A 26292-nucleotide genomic window follows, 5' to 3' on the forward strand; every position below is an offset into this window, starting at 1 on the left:
TCAAGTCAAGCAGGAAACTGGAATCCTGATAAACAAAACTCCACCCCTTCTTTCCTTCAACATTCAAAACATCTATCAGGCACAACAAGAATATTTTTCAAAAGTGAATCGTTCTCACTGCTACGTGGTTTTTTTTTTAGTCTCATGCATTGATTTTACTGTAAAAACTGAAAGGGTAGGCTGAGATATTTGACAGAGATGGGACGGCAACTCTTGGCAGCCTTCCTGGCTTTGGTGGGCTTCATGGGTACCATCCTGATAGCTGCTCTGCCCATGTGGAAGATGTCGGCTTTCATCGGCTCCAACATTGTGACGGCACAGGTTTTCTATGAAGGCTTGTGGATGAACTGTGTGTTGCAGAGCACTGGACATATGCAGTGCAAGGCATATTACTCAATATTGGCTCTGCCTCAATACCTCCAGGCCACTCAGGCCTTGATCTGCGTCTCCCTTGCTGTTGCCGTTTTTGGCATTGGCTTAATGGTTGTCGGAGCCAGATGTACCAAATTCTTCCGTGACGACTGGAATAAGAAAGCCATGATTGGTATAATAGCTGGGGTGGTCTACATCATCGCAGGGATTCTGTGTTTGATTGCTGTGAGCTGGTCAGCATATACCATCATCCAGAGCTTCTACAATCCTCAAGACATCTCGGCAAGGAAGGGAGAGATGGGGGCCTGCATCTATATTGGATGGGTAGCTGGATTCCTCCTAGTTCTGGGTGGTGGACTATTCATCAGCACATACAGCAACAGCTGTTGAGCTTTAGAACAGACACACATTTTAAATGTGTTCGTAAAGTACTGGAAGAACAAAGGAGCTGAATTTTGTCACAGAACTGACTGGTTTAATGAAATGGTACTGATAAATCTAAAGCCTTAATCAAAAGGCTTGAACATTTTGGCTCTTTATGGGAATCTATCAAAGGGAACTGGACCAATGAATATAATAATGGACATATACTGAGACTTCATTCATTTATCTTCAGTAAATGAACATCTTCAGTACTTTTTCCTGATCAGGGATGTGGTGAATCTATCTGAGGCAGGAATACACCCTAGATGGAAAGTCAAGAGACATCACAGGGCAAATATTGAGACTTTATAAAGACATTTCAGCATTTCTAATTCAAGTTAAATGACAAAAAATCACTTTCTATCAGTTTTAAATTGAAGCATAGACCTGAGGACAATTTTAAATGGCTCTTTCATGGTTTCATGGAGAAGTAAAGGTTCTTGCCTTCTTAAAAATAGTATTACTTAGAAACCTTTCTGTTAGGAAAACATTCTTTTGTAAGGTTTGACAGAGAATCATTCAGGGTTCCCTCAGGTTGGGACAACCTCGATTTAATTTAAAGCATACATCTTAAGGAGTTTTTTCATGTTTTTTTAATGGTTTCTTGGATAATTAAGGGTTCTTGGTTTCTTTTAAAAAAGTTCCCAGTTCCCCACAGTTTTAAATTGAAGCATACACCTTAAAGGTAGACTGCCTTTCAGATTTTTCCAATTATTTTTGTTTAGTGGACTGAAAGCTACTGAATACGAATTACAGACTTCCAATTTTATTAGTTTTTTTTAAATAGAACAATTAATGAATTTAGAGCCACATGGCCCTAAATTCTCCGCTATATTTTCCTGCTTCACCATGACCCAATTCAAGCTACTACATCATGCATCACGTGGTGGGCTTTCCCTGTTCATGTAGAGCATTGTGGGATACAAATTTGAAACAGGAGAGAAAAGTTGAGGTTGTGAGTGTGCGAATGAAATGTGAAAGACTGACTACAGTAACAGAAAGTGAGAAGAAAAGACGTTATGTTGCGAAGGAAAGGAAACACAGGACCAAACTAATAAATATCAGCAGTTGGCGAGCACCTTGGTGTGATCAGCTGTTCGTTTAGCAACAAAATGATATAACTGTCAATGCGTGGTCAAGGTAAACCTGTGCATGCACACACGGACTTCCTCTGTCTGCTTGACTGCGCAAAGTGAGCGATTTAACCTCCTAAGGCCCAAGCTGTTTTTTTTTACATGCATTTTTTATTTCTCTTTGCTATTTGGGCTTATTAGAACCTGATTAGAATAAAACTAAGCATCATCTTTTGATAAGATGTACTTTTAGAGAAAAAGTATGTCCACATATGTGGATTCTTGTTCCGAATTTCCATAAAGTGCTGTCCACGCATGTGACCGCTAAGCCCTAGGAGGTTAATGCACATTATTTGCTCGGGAATCCCCTCAAATTAAATAACTTCCCAGCCACAGAATAGCCTGATATTTTGTGAGATATTACAGAAATAAACATATATCACAATGACCGAATTTCAGAGGGAACTAAATTTCACCGATTTTATGAAATCGAAAGGCCGTCTAGCTTTAAAAGTTCTTTAATGTTTTTTTTAATGGTTTCTTGAATAATTAAGGGTTCTTGATTTCTTTTTTAAAAAGTGATACTTAGAAGCCTTTCTGTTAGGTAAACACTCTGTTCTAGGGTTCAGCAGAGAAACTTCAAGGGTTCCCACAGGGGGGACAATCGGAGAACCCAGCTCTCCAGTTGGGGTTCTCCATTTTAACTGTTTTTTTTTTCTAAGAAAGTCTCTTTATGTGGACTATAATTGCAAGTGGGACCAGTTGATGTCACTTGCAAGTGTGGATTTGTAATATTTAGCAATATTCTCCTCATATTCTGATACTTAAAGGGATTGGCTGTACAAATTACTTGTATGAATATTGTCATTCCATAAAAAAAGCTTGCTTCAGCTAACATCCACAAAATCTCAGACTACACCTTTAAGGCCTTCAACCATATATCACATATTGTCAGTATACTGGGTACGACGATTCACTCAAGTAATGCACTCAAGGATGCGTCAATACCATTTTTTCCCCCAGACTGAGTATGAGTGCAAGTTCATGCTTTTTGGTACTTGTTAATATTAATACGAATACTGATACCAAAAATAGTAGCCTACATTGTATTAAAGCTAGAGTAGGTAATATTGGAGAAACCAACAAGAGTTTGGATTTTGAAAGTGTCCATAGGGAAAAAAAAACACCTGTCACTTCAGCCCTCCCTCCAAATCCACTCCTCCAAAACACATGAATGCGCACTGCCTGACTACTGCTGGAGATCGAGTCCATGACAGAGAGTGTTGGGGAGGGGGAATGTAGCACGTCATTGTCATATCCAACTACCTCATGTCTCATTCAGATGTAAGAAAACATCTAACTTTTTCCATAATGAATGTAAACAATGAACATGGCTATTGTTATTACTCACAGCTGTCAACTAGCTCACTAGATTTAGGAATATGACTGTGATATGTCTGCCTAGCCTTGTGGAAATCTCTGGTCACACAGAATGGGTGCATGGGCAGAGTGCATGCAGGTTGGCAGGTAGGCCATCCAGTCGTTTCATTCGGACTGAATGAAATGATTACACAGGCTTTTTACAGCCCTGTGACTACCACAGATGACAGATTTTTATTCTTTTTATCGTAAGAGCATTTGATTTATTCGTTCCTGTCAGGATGTCAAAAGAATTTCAATAAAGATAATAAAAAATACTTGTAAAAAGTTACCTATACTAGCTTTAAGCAATTAGGAATATCACGGAACATTTTATTTTGCTCTGTTTTTTTTAATGTTAAAAATTAACACAGTGCGTCATGAATTGCACCTTGATTCTCAAGCAAAGTGTAGATGGTGGAGATCAAGGGGAAAGGAAATGTGCTTGTCTCAGTGATCACAGAACTGAAGTGTTTTTATGTGTTGCAGTTTCTCTGCATGCTCAGTTCATTACACCATGCCTGTGAATACCTTTGTGGGAAGACAATTCATGGAACTTTCATTTCTTTTAATGTCATTTTAGTGTTTGCACAACAGCTACGAGGCAACAGTATGTTATGAGCACAATCTCACCTACCGGTAAATTATATTTCTGCAAATGCATCCCGATATTTTCAAAAACATACAGTGCCTTTCACAATTATTGGCACTCCTTGTAAAGATTATTTAAAAGGGTTAGAAAAAATCCACCTTCTGGTGAAGTCGCTTCATCTCACACTGAAAAAAAAAGAGAAAAATCCAGCTTTCAATTGAAATAAATTTATTCAGAGAAAAACAAATCCCTCATCAAGAAATAATTATTTTCAACAAAACACATGTACCACTATTATTGGCACCCCTGGAAATGATAATGAAAACAATGTAACCGAAGCATGTTTCCCATTTGTACATGTTTGAGTTGATTGGAGTGTGTAGGAACTTTCAAGCTGTAATCCATAACTTCCTGATTATCTGGGGTACAAATATGAGGTGACACAGAGGCCAAATTCCCTTAGTCATCCATCAACATAGGAAAGATAAGAAAACACACAAACCAAATGAAGAAGTGTGCTGACCTTCATAAGTCAGGGAATGGTTATACAAAAAATAGTGACTCACCTGAAAATGTCCATTTCTACTGTTAGTGCAAGAATAAAAAAGTGGACACCGAATGGAACTGTTACAAACTTGCTTGGAAGAGGACCCAAGTTTATTTTGCCCCCACAAAACAGTGAGAAGGATGGTTAAAGAAGCAAAAAAAATCCCCAAGGATCATTATTGATGAAATACAAGAAAAAGTTAAATCTTGGGGTTTCCAAGTCTCCAAAACCACAATCACACACCATCTTCATGGCAACAGACTAGCAAAGATTTGGATATTTTCCCAGAAAAAAAGCCTTTTCTGTCAGTTAACCGCAAACATAAGCGCCTGAAGTTTGTGAACCGGTACTACAACTTTGACTGGAACAATGTTCTATGGAGCCTTTTGGCAATAAACACTCAAGGTGGGTTTGGTGTAAAAAGAAGGATGGCTATAATGAAAAGAACCCTTTTCAACTGTAAAATATGGTGGAGGTTCTGTGATGTTTTGGGGCTGATTTTCCTCCAAAGGCCCTGGAAACCTTGTTAAGGTACATGGCATCATGGACTCCATGAAATTCTAGGACATTTTAAATCAAAACCTGCCTGCATCTGCCAGGAAACTAAAATTTAATCATCATTGGATCTTCCAGCAGGACAGTGATCTGAAGCATATGTCCAAATCAACACAAAAATAGTTCGCTGACCAGAGAATCAAGCTCCTGCTATAGCCATCTCAGCCCCCTGACCTGAACCCCAGTGAAAACCTGTGGGGTGAGCTGAAGAGGAGAGAGCACAAGAGAGGGCCGAGGACCCTGGATGAGCTGGAGAGATTGTGTAAAGAGGAACGGGCTCAGATGCCCTGCCCTGTATCTCCAACCTTATAAAATGTTATAGGAAAGTCAGTGCTATTTTACTGGCAAAGGGAGGTTGTACAAAGTATTAAATGCAGGGGTGCCAATAATAGTGACATGGTTTTTTAAAATAATTATTTCTTGATAAGGGATTTGTTTTTCTCTGAATAAACTTATTTCAATTAAAAGTAGACATATCAGATGCTCGCTGGCCATGCTGTGAAAATTGTGCATGCAGAGGCTCATCTTTGTCTTATCTGACCATAAATCTTTCCTCTAGAAGGCTTTCTCTTTGTCCGTGTGGTCAGCTGCAAACTTTATCTGAGCTTGAAAGTGTCAATTTTGGAGCAGGGGCTTCTTTCTTGGACAGCTTTATTGACAGCCTCTCAGTCCATGGTGATGTAAAACTTGCTTTACTCTAGACAGTGACATTGGTGTTCCAGCAGCTTCCAGTTCATGCCACATGGCAGCCCTGTGACTTGGTGGTTTCTGGGTTGTTCCTGACCATCTGAACCAATTTCCTGTCAGCTGAAGGTGACCGTTTGAGTCTTCTTCTAGACCCAATATGAACAGCTGTAGTGAAACCAGAGTGTCAATATGTACAAATACTTCTGGGGGCCCTGTCATGTGAGGTTTTGAGAGGACAACAGGAAATCAGAGTCCCAATTACTGTAAGGTGAATTTCTACACATTTCTCTAAATTTTATCAATTGTTTTTCCTCTTATCTTAAAGGAGAACTCATCTAATCTCATTATCTCTAGCTGCTTTATCCTGTCCTACAGGGTCACAGGCAAGCTGGGGCCTATCCCAGCTGACTACGGGCGAAAGGCGGGGTACACCCTGGACAAGTCGCCAGGTCATCACAGGGCTGACACATAGACACAGACAACCATTCACACTCACATTCACACCTACGGTTAATTTAGAGTCACCAGTTAACCTAACCTGCATGTCTTTGGACTGTGGGGGAAACCGGAGCACCCGGAGGAAACCCATGCGGACACGGGGAGAACATGCAAACTCCACACAGAAAGGCCCTCGCCGGCCACAGGGCTCAAACCCGGATCTTCTTGCTGTGAGGCAACAGCGCTAACCACTACACCACCGTGCCGCCCTAAAGGAGAACTGAAAGCAAATTTTTTATTATCAAAATTCTATTTATCTCATTTTATTAAACATAGGAATGCATTTTTGATAGCTATTGTTTCACTGCTATAGCAAGTTATGAGTGTTTGAAATATGCCATGTAATATATCAGTCCATATGTCAAAGCAATGGCCGTAAATGAGACTCGTTGAGACCTGTGCGAGACATCTCATCTCATCTCATTATCTCTAGCCACTTTATCCTGTTCTACAGGGTCGCAGGCAAGCTGGAGCCTATCCCAGCTGACTACGGGCAAGAGGCGGGGTACACCCTGGACAAGTCGCCAGGTCATCACAGGGCTGACACATAGACACAGACAACCATTCACACTCACATTCACACCTACGGTCAATTTAGAGTCACCAGTTAACCTAACCTGCATGTCTTTGGACTGTGGGGGAAACCGGAGCACCCGGAGGAAACCCATGCGGACACGGGGAGAACATGCAAACTCCACACAGAAAGGCCCTCGCCGGCCACGGGGCTCGAATCCGGACCTTCTTGCTGTGAGGCGACAGCGCTAACCACTACACCACCGTGCCGCTGTGCGAGACATCATAGGGCGGAAATAAAACATACAGCGGAAATCAAAGTGAATGTAGCAGTTCGTGTACGGTAGGTGGGTGGAGCACAGAAGGATGGCAGGACAGAACTGAGTTCACAAAACTCTTTTATTCAGCTTTTCAGCTTTTCAATCTATTCCCACACACTCAGACACACGCACACACATCAGCCGTCTGGTTGTGGAGAGAGCACCCTCTGCTCTCGCTCTCTCCTTAAATAGGGCACGGTCACTGGGAAGACACACAAACACATTAATTAACGACAGGTGTAGTGATTCTGCCACTTACCTTCCCTGACTCCGCCCTCCCGTCACAGACCGATGCTAGACCACGCCCCCGCTGCCACATACCCCCACCGCCCGACTCAGGCTGGGCAGCCGTCCGGCCCGCAGCCGACTCCCCCCCCTTGACGGGAGAGGAAGTCCGCCACGACCATCTGTGCCCCCGGCCTGTGGATCACCTTGAAGTTAAAGGGTTGGAGTGCCAGATACCAACCGGTGATCCACGCGTTGTCATCCTTCATGCGGTGGAGCCACTGGAGGGGCTCGCGGTCCGAACAGAGGGTGAAAGGGCGTCCCAGCAGGTAGTACCGGAGGGCAAGGACCGCCCACTTGATCACCAGGCACTCCTTCTCGATGGTACTGTAGCGCCCCTCACGCACCGACTAATGTATAAGACTGGCCAATCCTCCCCCTCCACCCGATGGGACAAAACGGCCCCCAGCCCTCTGTCCGACGCATCCGTCTGCAACATAAAGGGGAGAGAAAAGTCAGGGGAGTGTAAAAGTGGCCCCCCACACAGTGCAGCCTTTACCTTAGAAAAAGCCCGCTGGCATTGCTCCGTCCACTGGACCGGATCTGGTGCCCCCTTTTTAGTCAGATCAGTCGGCGGGCTGGTGACGTCCGAATAATTAGGTATAAACCTACGATAGTAGCCAGCCAGCCCCAGGAACTGTCTCACCCGCTTTTTGGTCTTGGGCCTCGGGCAGGCAGCAATCGCTGCGGTCTTGTTAATCTGGGGACGCACCTGCCCATTGTCCAAGTGGAAGCCCAGATACCGTACTTCCACCCGCCCAATCGCACACTTCTTCGGGTTGGCTGTGAGACCCGCCCACCTCAGCGACCTAAGGACGGCCCTCAGGTGTTGTAGGTGCCGCGGCCAGTCATTACTATAAATAATGATATCATCTAGGTACGCGGCCACATAGGTGGCATGGGGGCAGAGGACCCTGTCCATCAGCCGCTGAAACATAGCGGGTGCCCCAAACAGCCCAAAAGGAAGTGTGACGAATTGGTGTAAGCCGAACGGTGTGGAAAAGGCCGTTTTTTCCCGGGATAATGGAGTCAAGGGGATCTGCCAATAACCCTTTGTTAAATCCAGTGTCAAGTAAAAACGAGCCATGCCTAGCCGATCGAGCAACTCATCAATACGAGGCATTGGGTACGCATCGAATTTAGACACCGCGTTGACTTTTCTATAGTCCACACAGAACCGGACCGACCCGTCGGCCTTGGGTACCAAGACCACCGGGCTGCTCCAGTCACTGTGGGACTCCTCGATGATGCCCATTTCGAGCATGGCCTCGAGTTCTTCCCGAACCACCTTTTTCTTGTGTTCGGGTAACCTGTAAGGGTGGCTACACACTACCACCCCCAGGGGCGTCTCAATGTGGTGCTCTATGAGGTTAGTGCGGCTGGGCAGGGGTGAGAACACGTCCGAAAACTCGGTCTGCAACTGGGCAACCTCCGCGAGTTGGGTCGGGGAGAGGTGGTCTCCACAGGGGACCGGAGAGGGACGTGATGCTAATGTTCCTTTTTGAACCTCCGGCCCCAGCTCCGCCTTCTCCGGAACCACCGACACCAACGCCATGGGGACCTCCTCGTTCCAGAGTTTGAGTAGGTTGAGGTGGTAAATCTGTAGCACCCCACCCCTGTCAGTTCACTTCACCTCATAGTCGACGTCCCCAGCTCGCCGTGTGACCTCAAAGGGTCCTTGCCACTTGGCGACTAATTTAGAGCTCGATGTGGGCAACAGTACGAGTACTTTCTCTCCCGGTGCGAACTCTCTAAGGCGCGTACCCTTGTCATACAGGCGTGTTTGCCGTTCTTGGGCCTGCCACAAATTCTCCTGGGTTAGGTGTGTGAGTGTGTGGAGTTTTGCGCGCTAGTCAATAAAGTATTGAATTTCATTTTTGCTTGGTGAAGGTCCCTCCTCCCAATTTTCTCGCAGCACATCTAAAATGCCGCATGGCTTACGCCCATATAATAATTCAAATGGGGAGAACCCCGTGGAGGCTTCGGGGACCTCTCGCACTGCAAAGAGCAAGGGTTCGAGCCATTTATCCCAGTTACGCGCGTCCTCACTTACAAATTTTTTAATTATGTTTTTAAGGGTGCGATTAAACCGTTCCACTAAACCGTCCATTTGTGGGTGATACACGCTGGTGCGGATCGGCTTAATACCTAATAACCCATACAGTTCGTTCAGTGTTCGTGACATAAATGAGGTGCCTTGATCAGTCAGAATCTCTTTCGGGATTCCAACTCGGGAGATGATGTGGAAGAGTGCCTCCACAATACTGCGTGCTGAGATATTGCGCAGAGACACTGCTTCCGGGTATCGCGTTGCATAGTCCACTAGAACTAATATAAAGCGGTACCCTCGTGTTGACCGATCTAATAGCCCGACGAGATCCATCCCAATTCTTTCAAACGGGGTCTCGATTAACGGTAGAGGGCGCAAAGGCGCTTTTGGAATGGCCGCTGGATTTACTAACTGGCATTCACGGCACGCCGTACACCACCTACGGACATCGCCGCGAATCCCCGGCCAATAGAATCGGGCCATTATTCGGGCTAGTGTTTTATCCTGCCCTAAGTGTCCAGCCATGGGATTAAAGTGAGCCGCCTGGAATACCAATTCCCGGCGGCTCTTCGGAATTAAAAGCTGCGTGACTCACTCTTTAGTTTGAGTGTCCTGCATCACTCGGTATAATCTATCCTTCATAATCGCGAAGTAGGGGAAGGACGTGGTGGCGTTCAGCTGGAGCATTTGACCATCGATTACTCTCACTTGGTCAAACGCATGCCGCAGAGTCTCGTATCGCGACTGCTCTAATGGGAAATCCGCGAGGGATTCCCCAATAGAGAGAGGAGGAGCCGGCGGCTCCTCACCCTGACGCGGAGATGACGTAGACGGCTCTGTGACAGCTGCTCCCGCCAAAGTGACACCGGGACCTCCCCCTGTCAAATGGCAGGACCCACTCTTTACTAAGTGTGTCATTAAATCCCGAAATCCCGGCCAATCAGTCCCCAAAATTAAAGAGTGGGTAAGGCGAGGATTAACCACCGCCTTCACTATAAATTTTTCCCCTCGGAAAAAAATGTGGACTGACACTAAAGGGTAGTTGTGAACATCCCCGTGCACACACAACACCTTCACCCATTGTGCTCCCCCCAATGCTTCGTCTTGCACCTGGCTTTGGTGGATTGAGGTCTGATTACAGCCAGAATCCACCAACCCCTGATATGTATCCCCTTGGATACTCACCGGTATGCGATACGCTCTGGCCCGATCAAGGGCGGCTCCTGGCGCGTTGGGGATCCGAACCACCGCGCTCACCTCCATTACCGAGCACTGCTGTTGGAGGTGGCCAGGTTCCCCGCAGCGCCAGCAAACCGGCCCGGGCTTCCTCTCTGCACTAGTGCTCTGGGGCTCACTCACCTGAGGGGGGGAGAGACAGACCCAGAGGGGAGACACGGAAGGGCACCGCGGGTGCGGCGGGCCGGCTGAGGTAGCGCCGGCCCCCGCCTCTGCGGTGGGGGAATGGGGTGAGGAGAAGACACAGGAGGAGGAGAGAGAGAGAAGAGAAGAGGTCGTCTGCTGTCCTGCCGTCGGGACAGCCGCCAGATGATCCTCCGCCAGCTCGATTGCCTGATCCAGCGATGCCGGGCGGTGGCACTGGACCCACTCTGCGGTTCCCGCTGGTAGACGCGCGATGAACTGTTCCAGTACCACCTGGTCGATGAGTCCCTCGGCGTCGCAGCTGTCGGTCCTCAACCACCGCCAGCAGGCGTCCCAGAGTTGCTGGCCAAATGCGAACGGCCGGCCGACTTCCTCCAAGCGCAGAGCGCGGAAACGCTGATGTTGCTGCTCCGGGGTGTGTCCCACCCGCTGGAGGACGGCCCGGCAAAGGTCCACGTAGGCCAGCCGGCGGTCGGCGGGGAGCTGTAGCACGGCCAGCTGCGCCTCTCCCGTTAGCAGGGGGAGGAGGCACGACACATGCTGTTCCACCGGCCACCCCGAGGTCTCTGCTACCTGCTCAAAGAGCGTGAAGAATGCCTCGGGGTCGTCTTGTGGGCCCATCTTCGTGAGGGTGAGGGGGGAAGGGCCCACGGCGGTGGAGATGGTGGACCCCGCCGACACGAGGAGGTGCCGGAACGCCCGACAATCTTCCTGTTGCGCCAGCACCAGGTCCTCGAACTGTTGTTCTTGCTCCTTTCGGAGGGCGAGCAGCGCCTGGTGCTGGCTCTGTTGGGCCGTGGTGAGGGCGTGGATCAGGTCGGCGAAGGTGGAGGACTCCATGGGGCTGTTGTCTTCTGTGCTCGTCCTGGGTTTCAGCACCACTGTAGCAGTTCGTGTAGGTGGGTGGAGCACAGAAGGACGGCAGGACAGAACTGAGTTCACAAAGCTCTCTTTTATTCAGCTTTTCAGCTTTTCAATCTGTTCCCACACACTCAGACACACGCACACACATCAGCCGTCTGGTTGTGGAGAGAGCTCCCTCTGCTCTCGCTCTCTCTCCTTAAATAGGGCATGGTCACTGGGAAGACACACAAACACATTAATTAACAACAGGTGTAGTGACTCTGCCACTTACCTTCCCTGACTCCGCCCTCCCATCACAGACCGATGCTAGACCACGCCCCCGCTGCCACAGTGACCAACATCTGCATCAAAAGATGCACGCGCCCTCTTTTGAATGCTGATGTAATCAAGCCGGAAGTTTTGTTTGTTTTGATAGCAATCAGGAAAATTTGAAAAAAGTCGGCAGTAATCGTCATTTAAACTTGTTTTGTGCAACATTTCGTTTGTAAAACAGTTTTCAAAATGGCGGCACTGACACCTGGCTGACACTTCACGTTTCGAAGTCTCGCACAAGTCTCATGAAGATCGTGCAGATAAGTGACACCTGCTGTGGACCAAACAAACTAAATTCAACATGGTTAAAAACTGAAGAGGCAGATAAGTATAATATTTAATTGCAATTAGTTGCCAATACGAGTCACGATATAAGGTTACTAAAACCAAAAACCTAATTGAATAACATGTTAATTAAGAAATAAAGCAAGTTTAAAAATGACTTCAGTTCTCCTTTAAGCAATTAAAGTGAGTTGTTGTTTTTTTTTGCTAAATTGCGAAACAAGCATTTTCTCTTGAGTTCATTTAAGAAAAAAAAAAAGTCTTGACAAATAAATCCAGTCTAGCAGATTTGTGGAAGTGTACTTGAGAAAACTCACCTGTGACATTTTCATTTTACTGGGGAGCTAATTTATTGGGCAAAAATATATTTTGCTAATATTACAACCTTTATTCAAAATATAATTAAAAAAAAGCAAATGAGAGAGTGAGCTTACTCACTACTGTTCTGTTCACTTGTTTCTATAACTATCTAGCTAGCGAGTTGACATTAATAGGCATATGATAATCCACATAATAATGAATTAGATTGCTTTGTTTGGGTGTTTGCTACAGTCTGAATAATAATAGCGCTGGTTATTTCTTATACCACAGCACTATTGAATTTGAAGATGTGGATTAACTTTGTAGCTGTAATTGAAATTATAAGGTTATATTAACGTGTTTGTACTAGTAACTTATATTGTAAGGTGGATGAGCTACATAATCGAGTCTAATACTTAGATTAAGCAACAAAGAGTGTAATGATTGATATGGTGAAGCTTTCTGTAAATAGACATTTATTTAACTTCTATGGAAGTAGTGTTGGGTATCCTTGCTCTGTAAAGAGATCAGCACATTTTCTGCCATAAGCAATGCTCCAGATCAGAGGGCTTTTTATGTTCTGGTTTGTCTGTAACATGAGAAGTTCATCTCATCTCATCTCATTATCTCTAGCCGCTTTATCCTTCTACAGGGTCGCAGGCAAGCTGGAGCCTATCCCAGCTGACTACGGGCGAAAGGTGGGGTACACCCTTGACAAGTCGCCAGGTCATCACAGGGCTGATGCATAGACACAGACAACCATTCACATTCACACCTACGGTCAATTTAGAGTCACCAGTTAACCTAACCTGCATGTCTTTAGACTGTGGGGGAAACCAGAGCACCCAGAGGAAACCCATGCGGACACGGGGAGAACATGCAAACTCTGCACAGAAAGGCCCTCGCTGGCCACGGGGCTCGAACCTGGACCTTCTTGCTGTGAGGCGACAGCGCTAACCACTACACCACCGTGCCGCCCATTATTATTATTATTATTATTATTATTATCATCATCATCATCATCAGGAAAGAAAAAAGAGTCAAGTGAGAGAGCAGTGGTTTCTAGTTGCTATAACAAAGTTTGTCTAGGTGGAAGAAAAAAAGTAATTCATTATAAATTAAAAAGTTATCACTGGCAAATTGCTGTGGTATAAGACTGTTTCACTGAAGCAATAAACAGAAAACACTCAGTAACTAATGTGCACTTCTGATTACCTTCTTAACTTAACCAGCTAGTTAATCAACAAAAATATTAACAAAAAGTCAATACCGATACTGATACTGCCACAATACAAAAATAAAAAGTAGCTAAACTAGTAGTTAAGCTAATTGGCTACATTTAATGATGCAATAGTTGAGGTACATCAGCTGTTTTTATGAATACCATCAACTGTCACTTAGGCAGAGGAGCCTAACTAAAAAAAGCAACTTATTACCTTTCCACTTTTCATTCAAGGGACATTTATGACATCTTGCATCATTAATCAAACACTTGCTGCAATTATAACACCTCCTCTTATTACAGGCATTTAGCAGGTTAAATGTCTTCCCCAAGGGCACTTCAGCTATACTTGCTGGTCCAGAGAATCAAACTGGCAACCTTTTGGCCCCAAAGCTGCTTCTCTAACCATTAGGCTATGGCTTCCCCTTGGACTGTAGGTATTTCTTGATTACAGACACAAAGATAAATCTATCAACAGAAATTCAACAACATCTTTTCACGACAATATTGTTTCTTATTTGGACATCAAATTTCTAATTTGAACAAGGATAGGATAAGTTACAGTGATCATATCTAAACATATTCAAGTTAACCATCCCAATACTCAGCTTAGACCTGCATCATAGCCACAATATGAAGATAAACTCTGTACACATGATGCTTAGTATAAGTGAAGCCTTTCTTGTTGTTGCATGGAATGAAGTTTGACTGCAAAAGCACAAAACTGGTTTCATACTGCAAAAGTAAATGGTCATATCAAAACAAAGACTCCTCCCTATTCATTGAAAAACTGAGTCAATAACTGAGTCGGTCAGTCAATAACTGAGTCAGACATTGCATACATTCACAGATGAACAGACAAAGCTAAACCTCCTCATAAAGCAAAAAGGAAAATGGTATCCCAGAAACTTCAAATCGTGGGCCTCGTTCTTGCACTGACTGGTTTTGTGGGCACCATCCTCATCTGTGGTTTACCAGCCTGGAAGACATCAGCTTTCATCGGCGCCAACCTTGTGATTTTCCAGGTCTTTTGGGAAGGCTTATGGATGGATTGCGTGGTTCAAACCACAGGCCAGATGCAGTGTAAGGTCTATCAATCCCTCCTTATTCTTCCTGCACATCTACAGGCAGCTCGAGGCTTGATAATCACCGCCATTATTGTTGGAATCATTGGAATTATCATAACCGTCATTGGTGGCAAATGCACCAATTTTGTCCAGGATGAGAGTACAAAGGCAAAGATTGTCATGGCTAGTGGAATCATCTTCATCATTACAGGTATTCTCGTTCTCATTCCCGTGTGCTGGACCACAAATGCTGTTGTCAGGCGGTTTTACAACCCTGCCGTTATGGATGGCCGAAAGAGGGAACTGGGACCTTGCCTTTATATCGGCTTTGTAAGTGCTGCACTTCTCATTGCAGGTGGAGCCCTTCTCTGTACTTATTTTCGAGTAGAGTTTTTATTTCATCATCAGTTGGTTCAGGAACACGCACCGCCATTTTGTTTTTCTCTACTCACCGTATGTGAGCTGATATCCTAGTAGTAGATTAGTTAATCAGAGCATGTGATTGTTCATATCCAGTGAATGTGGATAAATAAATAAATAAATAAAGTTGAATGTTTAGTATGAAGTGTTTTATTTATTGAACTTGCAAAAAATAAAAATAAAAAATGCTCTGTTTCTCCAAATCCAGTGAATGTGTATAGAATAAAACATTTACACACACACACACACACACACACACACAATATTGTAATCACAATTGTGACTAAAATGTATTTTCAGAGTTTTTTCTAGATTTAAAATATTATGGTTTTGTCCACACCTGCATTTGATTGCAAGTGAATTAGATTATATGTAATTCTTCAGAGAACCTATTTAAATAATCTTGCATAATTGGTGTTAAAATCAGAAGTGTAAGGAAGTCTACAGTGCCTTGCAAAAGTATTCATACCCCTTGAACTTTTTCACATTTTTCCACCTTACAGCCACAAACTTAAAAGTTTTTCTTGAGATTTTATGTGATAGACCAACACAGAGTAGCACATAATTGTGAAGTGAAACGAAAATGGTAAATGGTCTTCAAAATTTTAAACAAATAAAAATCTGAAAAATGTGATGTGCATTAGTATTCAGCCCCCCTGTGTCAATACTTTGTAGAGCCACCTTTTGCTACAATTACAGCTGCAAGTCTTTTGTGGTATGTCTCTACCAGCTTTGCACATCTAGACACTGAAATTTTTGCCCATTCTTCTTTGCAAAATAGCTCAAGCTCAGCCAGATTGGATGGGGAGCGTCTGTGAACAGCAATTTTCAAGTCTTGCCACAGATGCTCAATGGGATTTAGGTCTGGACTTTGACTGGGCCATTCTAACACATGAATATTCTTTGATCGAAACCATTCCATTGTAGCTCTGGCTGTATGTTTAGGGTCATTGTCTTGCTGGAAGGTGAATCTCCTTCCCAGTCTCAAGTCTTTTGCAGCCTCCAACAGGTTTTCTTCCAGGATTGCCCTGTATTTAGCTCCATCCATCTTCCCATCAACTCTGACCAGCTTCCCTGTCCCTGCTGAAGAAAAGCATCCCCATAGCATGATGCTGCCACCACCATGTTTCACAGTGAGGATGGTGTGTGCAGGGTGATGAGCAGTGTTAGTTTTCCGCCACACGTAGCGCTTTGCATTTAGGCCAAAAAGTTCAACTTTGGTCTCATCTGACCAAAGCACCTTCTTCCACATGTTTGCTGTGTCCTCTACGGTACATGGCTTCTTATGCCTGTCTTTCAACAATGGCTTTCTTCTTGCCACTCTTCCAAAAAGGCCAGATTTGTGGAGTGTACGACTTATAGTTGTCCTGTGCACAGATTCTCCCACCTGAGCTGTGGATTTCTGCAGCTCCTCCAGAGTGATCATGGGCCTCTTGGCTGCTTCTCTGACCAGTGCTCTCCTTGCTCGCTCTGTCAGTTTAGGTGGACGGCCATGTCTTGGTAGGTTTGCAGTTGTGCCATACTTTTTCCATTTTTGAATGATGGATTGAACAGTGCTTCTTGAGATGTTCAGAGCTTGGGATATTTTTTATAACCTAACCCTGCTTTAAACTTCTCCAGAACTTTATCCCTGACCTGTCTGGTGAGTTCTTTGGTCTTCATGATGCTGTTTGTTCTTCAGTGTTCTCTAACAAACCATTGAGGCCTTCACAGAACAAGTGTATTTATGCTGAGAGTAAATTATACACAGTAGGACTCTATTAACTAATTAGATGACTTCTGAAGGCAATTGATTGCACTGGATTGTATTTAGAGGTATCAGAGTACAGGGGGCTGAATATTAATGCACACCACATTTTTCAGATTTTTATTTGTTTAAAATTTTGAAGACCATTTATCATTTTTGTTTCACTTCACAATTACGTGCTACTCTGTGTTGGTCTATGACATAAAATCTCAATAAAAAACTTTTAAGTTCATGGTTGTAAGGTGGAAAAATGTGAAACAGTTCAAGGGGTATGAATACTTTTGCAAGGCACTGTATGTGCTTGATATTTGGGCTTCTCTAGAAGCAGTGAATATATATCAGACTTTTGTGTTCATGAATCAATCAATTGTCTACAACCCCGATTCCAAAAAAGTTGGGACAAACTACAAATTGTAAATAAAAACGGAATGCAATAATTTACAAATCTCAAAAACTGATATTGTATTCACAATAGAACATAGACAACATATCAAATGTCGAAAGTGAGACATTTTGAAATTTCATGCCAAATATTGGCTCATTTAAAATTTAATGACAGCAACACATCTCAAAAAAGTTGGGACAGGGGCAATAAGAGGCTGGAAAAGTTAAAGGTACAAAAAAGGAACAGCTGGAGGACCAAATTGCAACTCATTAGGTCAATTGGCAATAGGTCATTAACATGACTGGGTATAAAAAGAGCATCTTGGAGTGGCAGCAGCTCTCAGAAGTAAAGATGGGAAGAGGATCACCGATCCCCCTAATTCTGCGCTGACAAATAGTGGAGCAATATCAGAAAGGAGTTTGACAGTGTAAAATTGCAAAGAGTTTGAACATATCATCATCTACAGTGCATAATATCATCAAAAGATTCAGAGAATCTGGAAGAATCTCTGTGCGTAAGGGTCAAGGCCGGAAAACCATACTGGGTGCCCGTGATCTTCGGGCCCTTAGACGGCACTGCATCACATACAGGCATGCTTCTGTATTGAAAATCACAAAATGGGCTCAGGAATATTTCCAGAGAACATTATCTGTGAACACAATTCACTGTGCCATCCGCCGTTGCCAGCTAAAACTCTATAGTTCAAAGAAGAAGCCATATCTAAACATGATCCAGAAGCACAGACGTCTTCTCTGGGCCAAGGCTCATTTAAAATGGACTGTGGCAAAGTAGAAAACTGTTTTGTGGCCAGATGAATCAAAATTTGAAGTTCTTTATGGAAATCAGGGACGCCGTGTCATTCGGACTAAAGAGGAGAAAGACGACCCAAGTTATCAGCACTCAGTTCAGAAGCCTGCATCTCTGATGGTATGGGGTTGCATTAGTGCGTGTGGCATGGGCAGCTTACACATCTGGAAAGACACCATCAATGCTGAAAGGTATATCCAGGTTCTAGAGCAACATATGCTCCAGTGGCGGCTGGTAGTCTTTCAAACAGGGGAGGCTGGTCGGTTACGATATTTCCAGATTTTAAAAGAAAAAAAAAAAACATCAATTTTGCCCATACTCTTGCCTCTGATCTGGCTGATTGTTGGCAGGGTCACAAACTGTGAAATAACAGGTTCTTTTGGCCCATTAGCCTACTGTCCAATATACATGATGGTGGTGTTGGGGGGGGGTATATTTTAACATTTTATATTTTAAAATTGTGGCAGGTTGTTTAAAAATTGATCATTATTGAAAGCAGCTCTTTGTCAGGAACCTCAGCAGTAACAGCAGAGTGTTCTGGAATAGGCACAAGCACTGACCTTGGGGAGCCAAACATAGAGCTGGGTGCCACACATTTCATTCAATGACACTTTCCCTATATTTTACTTATTTTGACTGAGAAATGTTTTGACAATTTTGATAACCCTTCACTTTTAATCCAGGTCTGTAGTGTGAAATGTTCTCGGCTGTGTTTTTGTTTAAAAATGTTTTCCAAATTGTAGCTGTGTTTAATTCATATCCAGAAAAATATATATTCCAATATAATATACTCAGCATAAACATTTTAAATAGATTCTATATTTTTGGTCCATCCATGACATATTACTAAAGTAGCCTATTTACTGTTGTTGATGTGGGTCAATTGCTGTTAGCCAATTCACTTTCTGGAACTAAGATAGCAAACTTGACAACACTATATTTACACTTTATTTACAATGAAAATATATACAAACTAAAAAAGCTGGTAGAAACTGTATGTAATGAATGAAATCGAAATATAAGCTGATCTCTTACAATACACCACAGCACTTGCGAATCCGCATGGGACTGAACTGAGATTCACCGCTGCCTGTCTATATTTGAAACGAGCTGTCAATCAAAGAAAATATCTGGCCGCTTTCACCAATCACCAGTCTCCTCGCGGAAAGCTTTGCCATGTCCCTCCCACTGTGAGGCTGGGAGTCCGTGGGGCGGGCGTTTTCGCAGTATTTGTCCAATAACCATCTTGCATTTTGAGATTGAAAGCGCATAGCTCCCAAATGCCATTGAAGTCCACTGAGGCTGGGCTGCATCGCGTTGTCACGAGGGGGAAAAACTCACGCACACATTAATTAGGCGAACTGGGGAAAGTTATAACGGAATGATTTCGCACTGTAGTTGGGTTGAGCACATATATTTCTATGATTCTGGATCTGAAATAGCAATGTTATAAGGTCGGCTATAACATAAGCCTAGCGCAATTCATCCTACACGATGTTCGTCATTTTTAGAGGAGGCTGAGCCTCCCTCGTTGTCTTAGAGCAATCGCCCGTGATATGCTCCCATCCAGATGATGTCTGTTTCAGGGAAGACCTTGCATTTTCCAACATGATGAGGCCAAACCACATACTCCATCAATTACAGCATCATGGCTGCGTAGAAGAAGGGTCCGGATACTGAACTGGCCAGCCTGCAGTCCAGATCTTCAGATCTTTCACCCATAGAAAACATTTGGCACATCATAAAACGGAAGATACGACAAAAAAGACCTAAGACAGTTGAGCAACTAGAATCCTACATTAGACAAGAATGGGTTAACATTCCTATCTCTAAACTTGAGCAACTTGTCTCCTCAGTCCCCAGACGTTTACAGACTGTTGTAAAGAGAAAAGGGGATGTCTCACAGTGGTAAACATGGCCCTGTTCCAACTTTTTTGAGATGTGTTGTTGTCATGAAATTTAAAATCACCTAATTTTTCTCTTTAAATGATACATTTTCTCAGTTTAAACCAGGGCTTTGAACCAGTTCAAGGAACGAAAACGAAAATCGGGAACTTTTTCTATTTCACATGGAACAGAAACGAAACCAGAAACTTTATTATTTTTTATGTTCCGGAACAGAAACGCTTATTAAAAATAATGGTAACCGGTTAATACCGGTTTTTATTTCGTTCCTCAAAGTTTCCGTAGCCTACAAATAAAAAAGTAATTCTTCTCCTGCGCAAGTTTCTATGACCCGCTGGGGTTCACTTCCTGTGTGACGTTCACTGACTGAATGGAGAGAGCGGGAAGGTGGACTACTATCACGTCTCCACATCTTAAATAAGAGGTAAATATTGCAGTCTATCGTTATTCAAAAACGTCAATTTCAAACGCGATATCAATATATTTGTCCACGTTAATGAGAGGCTTGCGAACATTAAATGACGTTAACCTCTGTTAGCCTATCAATGCATAGGGCCTGACTAGCCTTTGGTAACACACTAATCTTTCATTTTTGGCACTTTTTCTGTTTGTGTAGATGGGAAGACATACTGAGAATCCAAATCGCCAACATTTGAAATAATGTTTCAATAATTTGAAGGTTGTAATAGAATTAGCCTACATTTGGCTTAAGCTGGATGAGACAGAGACATAATTTTATAGCCATTTGTTAAACAGCTGACAGGGAACGTAATTAACCGTTCCGGGAACTAAATTTTTTTGTTCTAACTGGTTCGGGAACGTCTATTTAATGGTGGAACCCAAAACCGGAAACGTTAAAATTCTGCTTCTGTTCGGAACGAACCAATAGGAAAAAAATTCTGGTTCAAAGCCCTGGTTTAAACATTTGATATGTCATCTAGGTTCTATTCTGAATAAAATATGGAATTTTGAAACTTCCACGGGCGGCACGGTGGTGTAGTGGTTAGCGCTGTCGCCTCACAGCAAGAAGGTCCTGGGTTCGAGCCCCAGGGCCGGCGAGGGCCTTTCTGTGCGGAGTTTGCATGTTCTCCCCGTGTCCGCATGGGTTTCCTCCGGGTGCTCCGGTTTCCCCCACAGTCCAAAGACATGCAGGTTAGGTTAACTGGTGACTCTAAATTGACCGTAGGTGTGAATGTGAGTGTGAATGGTTGTCTGTGTCTATGTGTCAGCCCGGTGATGACCTGGCGACTTGTCCAGGGTGTACCCCGCCTTTCACCCATAGTCAGCTGGGATAGGCTCCAGCTTGCCTGCGACCCTGTAGAAGGATAAAGCGGCTAGAGATAATGAGATGAGATGAGATGAAACTTCCACATCATTGCATTCTGTTTTTCTTTACAATTTGTACTTTGTCCCAACTTTTTTGGAATCGGGGTTGTATATTTTAATGCCGTACTGCAAACATTTGGAAACAGTAAGGATGTTTTTGTTAGCAGGAATCATTAAATAATTACATTACAGAATCATACAGCATTGTTCCAAATCATATCTGACTTTTCATGTATTATTATTTTATTTATTCTATTATTGCTAATTATGGCTTTATACTTTGTATATCAGTTGCAGAAAGACTACATACACCATGCACTTTATTAGGAACATCTGTACATTCATGCACTTCAATCAGCCAGTTAAGTAAGAGCAGTGCAAAGTATAAAATCATGCAGACACAGGTCAAAAGATTCAATTAATGCTCACAGGAAACATCAGAATGGGGAAAAATGTGATCTCAAATTCTTCGACTATAGAATGGTTGTTAATGTCAGATGGGTTGGTTTGGGAATTTCAGAAACTTCTGTATTACTGGGTCTCATCTCATTATCTCTAGCCGCTTTATCCTTCTACAGGGTCGCAGGCAAGCTGGAGCCTATCCCAGCTGACTACGGGCGAAAGGCGGGGTACACCCTGGACAAGTCGCCAGGTCATCACAGGGCTGACACATAGACACAAACAACCATTCACACCTACGGTCAATTTAGAGTCACCAGTTAACCTAACCTGCATGTCTTTGGACTGTGGGGGAAACCGGAGCACCTGGAGGAAACCCACGCGGACACAGGGAGAACATGCAAACTCCACACAGAAAGGCCCTCGCCGGCCCCGGGGCTCGAACCCAGGACCTTCTTGCTGTGAGGCGACAGCGCTAACCACTACACCACCGTGCCGCCGTATTACTGGGTGTATTGTGCAAAACATTCTGTAGAGTTTACTCAGAGTGGTGCTAAAAAAAAACACAGCGAGCAACAGTTCTATGGCCGGAAATGCTTTGGTGATGAAAGACATATAAGGAGAATGACTGGACTAGTTTGAGCTAAGGCTCCAGTTATTCAAATAAACACTGTTCAACTAGGGTATGTGGAACAACAACAAGAAGTTTAATTTATAAATCATCTATGAATGCAAAACATGTCAAGTCTTGAGGTGGATGGGCTACAAGGGCAGATTACATTGGGTTCCACTCCTTGCAGCCAAGAATAGGAGGCTACAGTGGGCACAGGTTGTGAAACTAACACAGTTGAAGTACATTACATTTAAAGCATTTGGCAGATGTCCTTATCCAGAGCAACTTACATTTATATTAATTTTTTAGACTTTTAAACTGAGCAGTTGAGGCCCTTGCTTAAGAGTCCAGCTATGGCAGCTTGGTAGTGCTGGGACTTGAACTCATAACCTTCTGATCAGAAGCCTAACACTGACCTATCGCTCCCCTAATGAGTCACTATTTAAGTTAATGTAGTCTTCCTGTCAGCTCAAACCTGCCTAGCCATTTTGTTCTAACCTCCTTCATTAATAAGGCTTTTCAGTCCACAGAACAGTTGCTCATGGGACCTTTTTTGTTTTACGCACCATTTTGTGTAAACTTTTGAAACCATTGCTTGTGAAAATCCAAGGAGATCAGTAGTTTCTGAAATACTCAAGCACCTTCTCTGACACCAACAACCATGCCATGCTCACTGAGATCATACTTTTCCCTTCATTCATATAAATTTTCCTTTATTTATATCTGTTTGATATAAATTCTCCCTGAAGCTCTCGGCATGTATCTGTATAATTTTATGCATCGCGCTTCTGCCATATGATTGGATCATTGGATGAATGTGGAGGTGTACAGGTGTTCTGGAGGGGGAGTGTATATACACTCCCCCTCCAGAACACCTGTACACCTCCACATTCATCCAATGATCCAATCATATGGCAGAGAACTAAGCAGACTGCCTTTGTTCTTGTCAGCCAGTAAAAGAGCTCTGTGTATCACACCAGAGAAGACTGATGAAACCAGAGAGTACAGATACTTCAAGAGGCCTCATCACATGTTTTTTAAGGGAGCGAGACAATGAGAAACCAGAATTCCATTCACTCCAAGGGGAATTCTTGCGTATCTCACCAAATGTAAGGATTATTCTTCCCCTTCAGTGGTTAAAATGAGCATTTTTGAATCCACATGTGAAACACTCTTTCATTTCCATCAAGACATGAGCCTTATATTGGATGTAGATGTCTAGGCAGAACTTTTGTGTCTGCAAAGACTGTTTCATCCATTTAACTGCTTCCTTTCACTACAACGATGTTGGTACGGGTAAGTCGTAGATCAAATGTCTCATCTGAACAAGGAAACATTTCAGTAATCGGTGATCTGGATATACTCAGGCCAGCCATACCCAGACTTACATCCTTTAGCCAGGTTGTGAAGATTAGCTCTGCAAACCTGATAGTTTGCATCAGTAGAACTGGTCTTTTTATTACTTGACATAACAGGAATCAAGTCTGACTGGAAAAGCACCAAACTAGTTTCACACAGCAAAAGCAAAAGTCCAGATCAAGCATAGACTCCTCCCTTTTCACACAAAAACACACAGTAAGTCAAGACCCATCTCAGATTTTGTATACATTAACAGAGCTATAGAGAACTCGAAACCTCTTCCTAAAGGATACAGCACAATGGTATCCCAGAAACTTCAACTCGTGGGCCTCGTTCTAGCACTGGTTGGTTTTGTGGGCACCATCCTCATCTGTGGTTTACCAGCCTGGAAGACATCAGCTTTCATTGGAGCAAACCTTGTGATTTTCCAGGTCTTTTGGGAAGGCTTATGGATGGATTGCGTGGTTCAAACCACAGGCCAGATGCAGTGTAAGGTCTATGACTCCCTCCTTATTCTTCCTGTACATCTACAGGCAGCTCGAGGCTTGATAATCGCCGCCATTATTGTTGGAATCATTGGAATTATCATAACCGTCATTGGTGGCAAATGCACCAATTTTGTCCAGGATGAGAGTACAAAGGCAAAGATTGTCATGGCTAGTGGAATCATCTTCATCATTACAGGTATTCTCGTTCTCATTCCCGTGTGCTGGACCACAAATGCTGTTGTCAGGCGGTTTTACAACCCTGCCGTTATGGATGGCCGAAAGAGGGAACTGGGACCTTGCCTTTATATCAGCTTTGTAAGTGCTGCACTTCTCATTGCAGGTGGAGCCCTTCTCTGTACCTCATGTCCACCAAAAGATGACACTGACTATCATGTGAAATACTCTCAGGCCAGATCGTCAGTGAGCAGCAACAAGGTTTATGTATAAGATGAACACACATTCCATTTTCAGTCACTTTAATGGACTGGTAAAATGAATAAGCAAGTTAATCAATGAATTTCTTCCCACTGTCTAGCATGTGTATTAGACTAAAATCTGGTCATTTCCATTACATATGAAACATCATTAACAACATCACAGGATTTTTTGCTGACCAACATGGAATTTGACTCAAAATGAAAAACTTTAAATAGTAATCATTTGGATTTAAGCTATCTTGTAAAAGCTCACAAGCAATAAGGACATATGTACTGCTTTTATGGCTTTTATATACTGTACATGCTCACTTATATGGCAGTGTTTGGAAATTCCTGATAACAGCCAAAAATTAGTGAGGGAAATTTGTTTTCTGCAATATTAATATTATAATGTAATATTTCTGTAATATTACTTAAGTCTGTACATGTTGATGTTGACAGAGAACAGATTGTGCAGAAATCCTACTGACCTTGTAATTGTAAGAAACTATATGTCTCTGTTGTTTCTGCTTCTGTCGAAACAAGGAAAATGTTAATGATTTGTGTTTGTGAAGGAATCAGACTTCTTTTTTGTATGAATGAAACATTACAAGCACCTTTGGAAGTAAAAATGTTGTTTTTTTGTCAGTTGGAATCATTAACTCAGTTGGGTGTTCATAATGACAAATAAGACAATGAGGTTTTTTTTCAAGAATATGTTGGTAGTTCTCGTTTATTGTTATTTAATTGTTTTTAGTGTTCATAGTGTTAATAGTATTAATGATTATGGTATGTGATCACAGAGGCATTGTTTCAATAACTTTATGTAGTCATGGGGTATAGCCATAACCAGCTTAAAGGTTAGAGAAGCAGCTTTGGGACCAAAAGGTCGCCAGTTTAATTCCCTGGACCAGTAGGAATGGCTGAACTGCTCTTGAGCAAGGCACTTAACCCCCAACTTTCTAGATGAGAAATTTCTAATGCCAAGTGACAAAATAACACTTTGTGTAATATTCTAAATCATCATGACCAGGCTAGACAGTACAAGCTGCCAGGCTGTCTAGTCTGGTCATGATGACTCATCGTGAGCCATTGGGGTTTTATTTTTCTCTATGTAGTTGTACTTTGTCAGCTCATTTATATGATTGGCTTGTTTTCCTTGGCTGTTTGCTGATTGCTACTTCAGCAGACTATTACACTAAGTATTAATCTGTCACTTGTTCAGTTGGCACTAGAACTTTCTTGTCTAGAAGTTTAGTACTTGTTGTACCTGTCTTTTGCACTTGTTGTACATCACTCTGGATAAAAGTGTCTGCTAAATGCCTGTAATGTAATGTAATGTAATGTAATGTAATGTAATGTAATGTAATGTGATGTCACATAATTTATTTCCATCCAGAGTTACATTCATTTTCCACTAAGATCTTGTATTGCGGGCGGCACGGTGGTGTAGTGGTTAGCGCTGTCGCCTCACAGCAAGAAGGTCCTGGATTCGAGCCCCGGGGCCGGCGAGGGCCTTTCTGTGTGGAGTTTGCATGTTCTCCCCGTGTCCGCGTGGGTTTCCTCCGGGTACTCCGGTTTCCCCCACAGTCCAAAGACATGCAGGTTAGGTTAACTGGTGACTCTAAATTGACCGTAGGTGTGAATGTGAGTGTGAATGGTTGTC

At 43.3% G+C, this 26292-nt stretch overlaps 1 protein-coding gene across 1 annotated transcript; it reads left to right on the forward strand.

The window, feature by feature from the left end:
- LOC132894798 (claudin-4-like) lies at nt 1-26292 on the forward strand. The gene is made up of 2 exons (XM_060934911.1): nt 1-757; nt 23960-26292. The coding sequence occupies exons 1-2, from the start codon at nt 199-201 to the stop codon at nt 24655-24657; spliced, it is 1257 nt and encodes a 418-aa protein (XP_060790894.1). The 5' UTR covers nt 1-198; the 3' UTR covers nt 24658-26292.

This window comes from Neoarius graeffei, chromosome 12 (assembly GCF_027579695.1).
Source record: "Neoarius graeffei isolate fNeoGra1 chromosome 12, fNeoGra1.pri, whole genome shotgun sequence".
Taxonomy (NCBI): domain Eukaryota; kingdom Metazoa; phylum Chordata; class Actinopteri; order Siluriformes; family Ariidae; genus Neoarius; species Neoarius graeffei.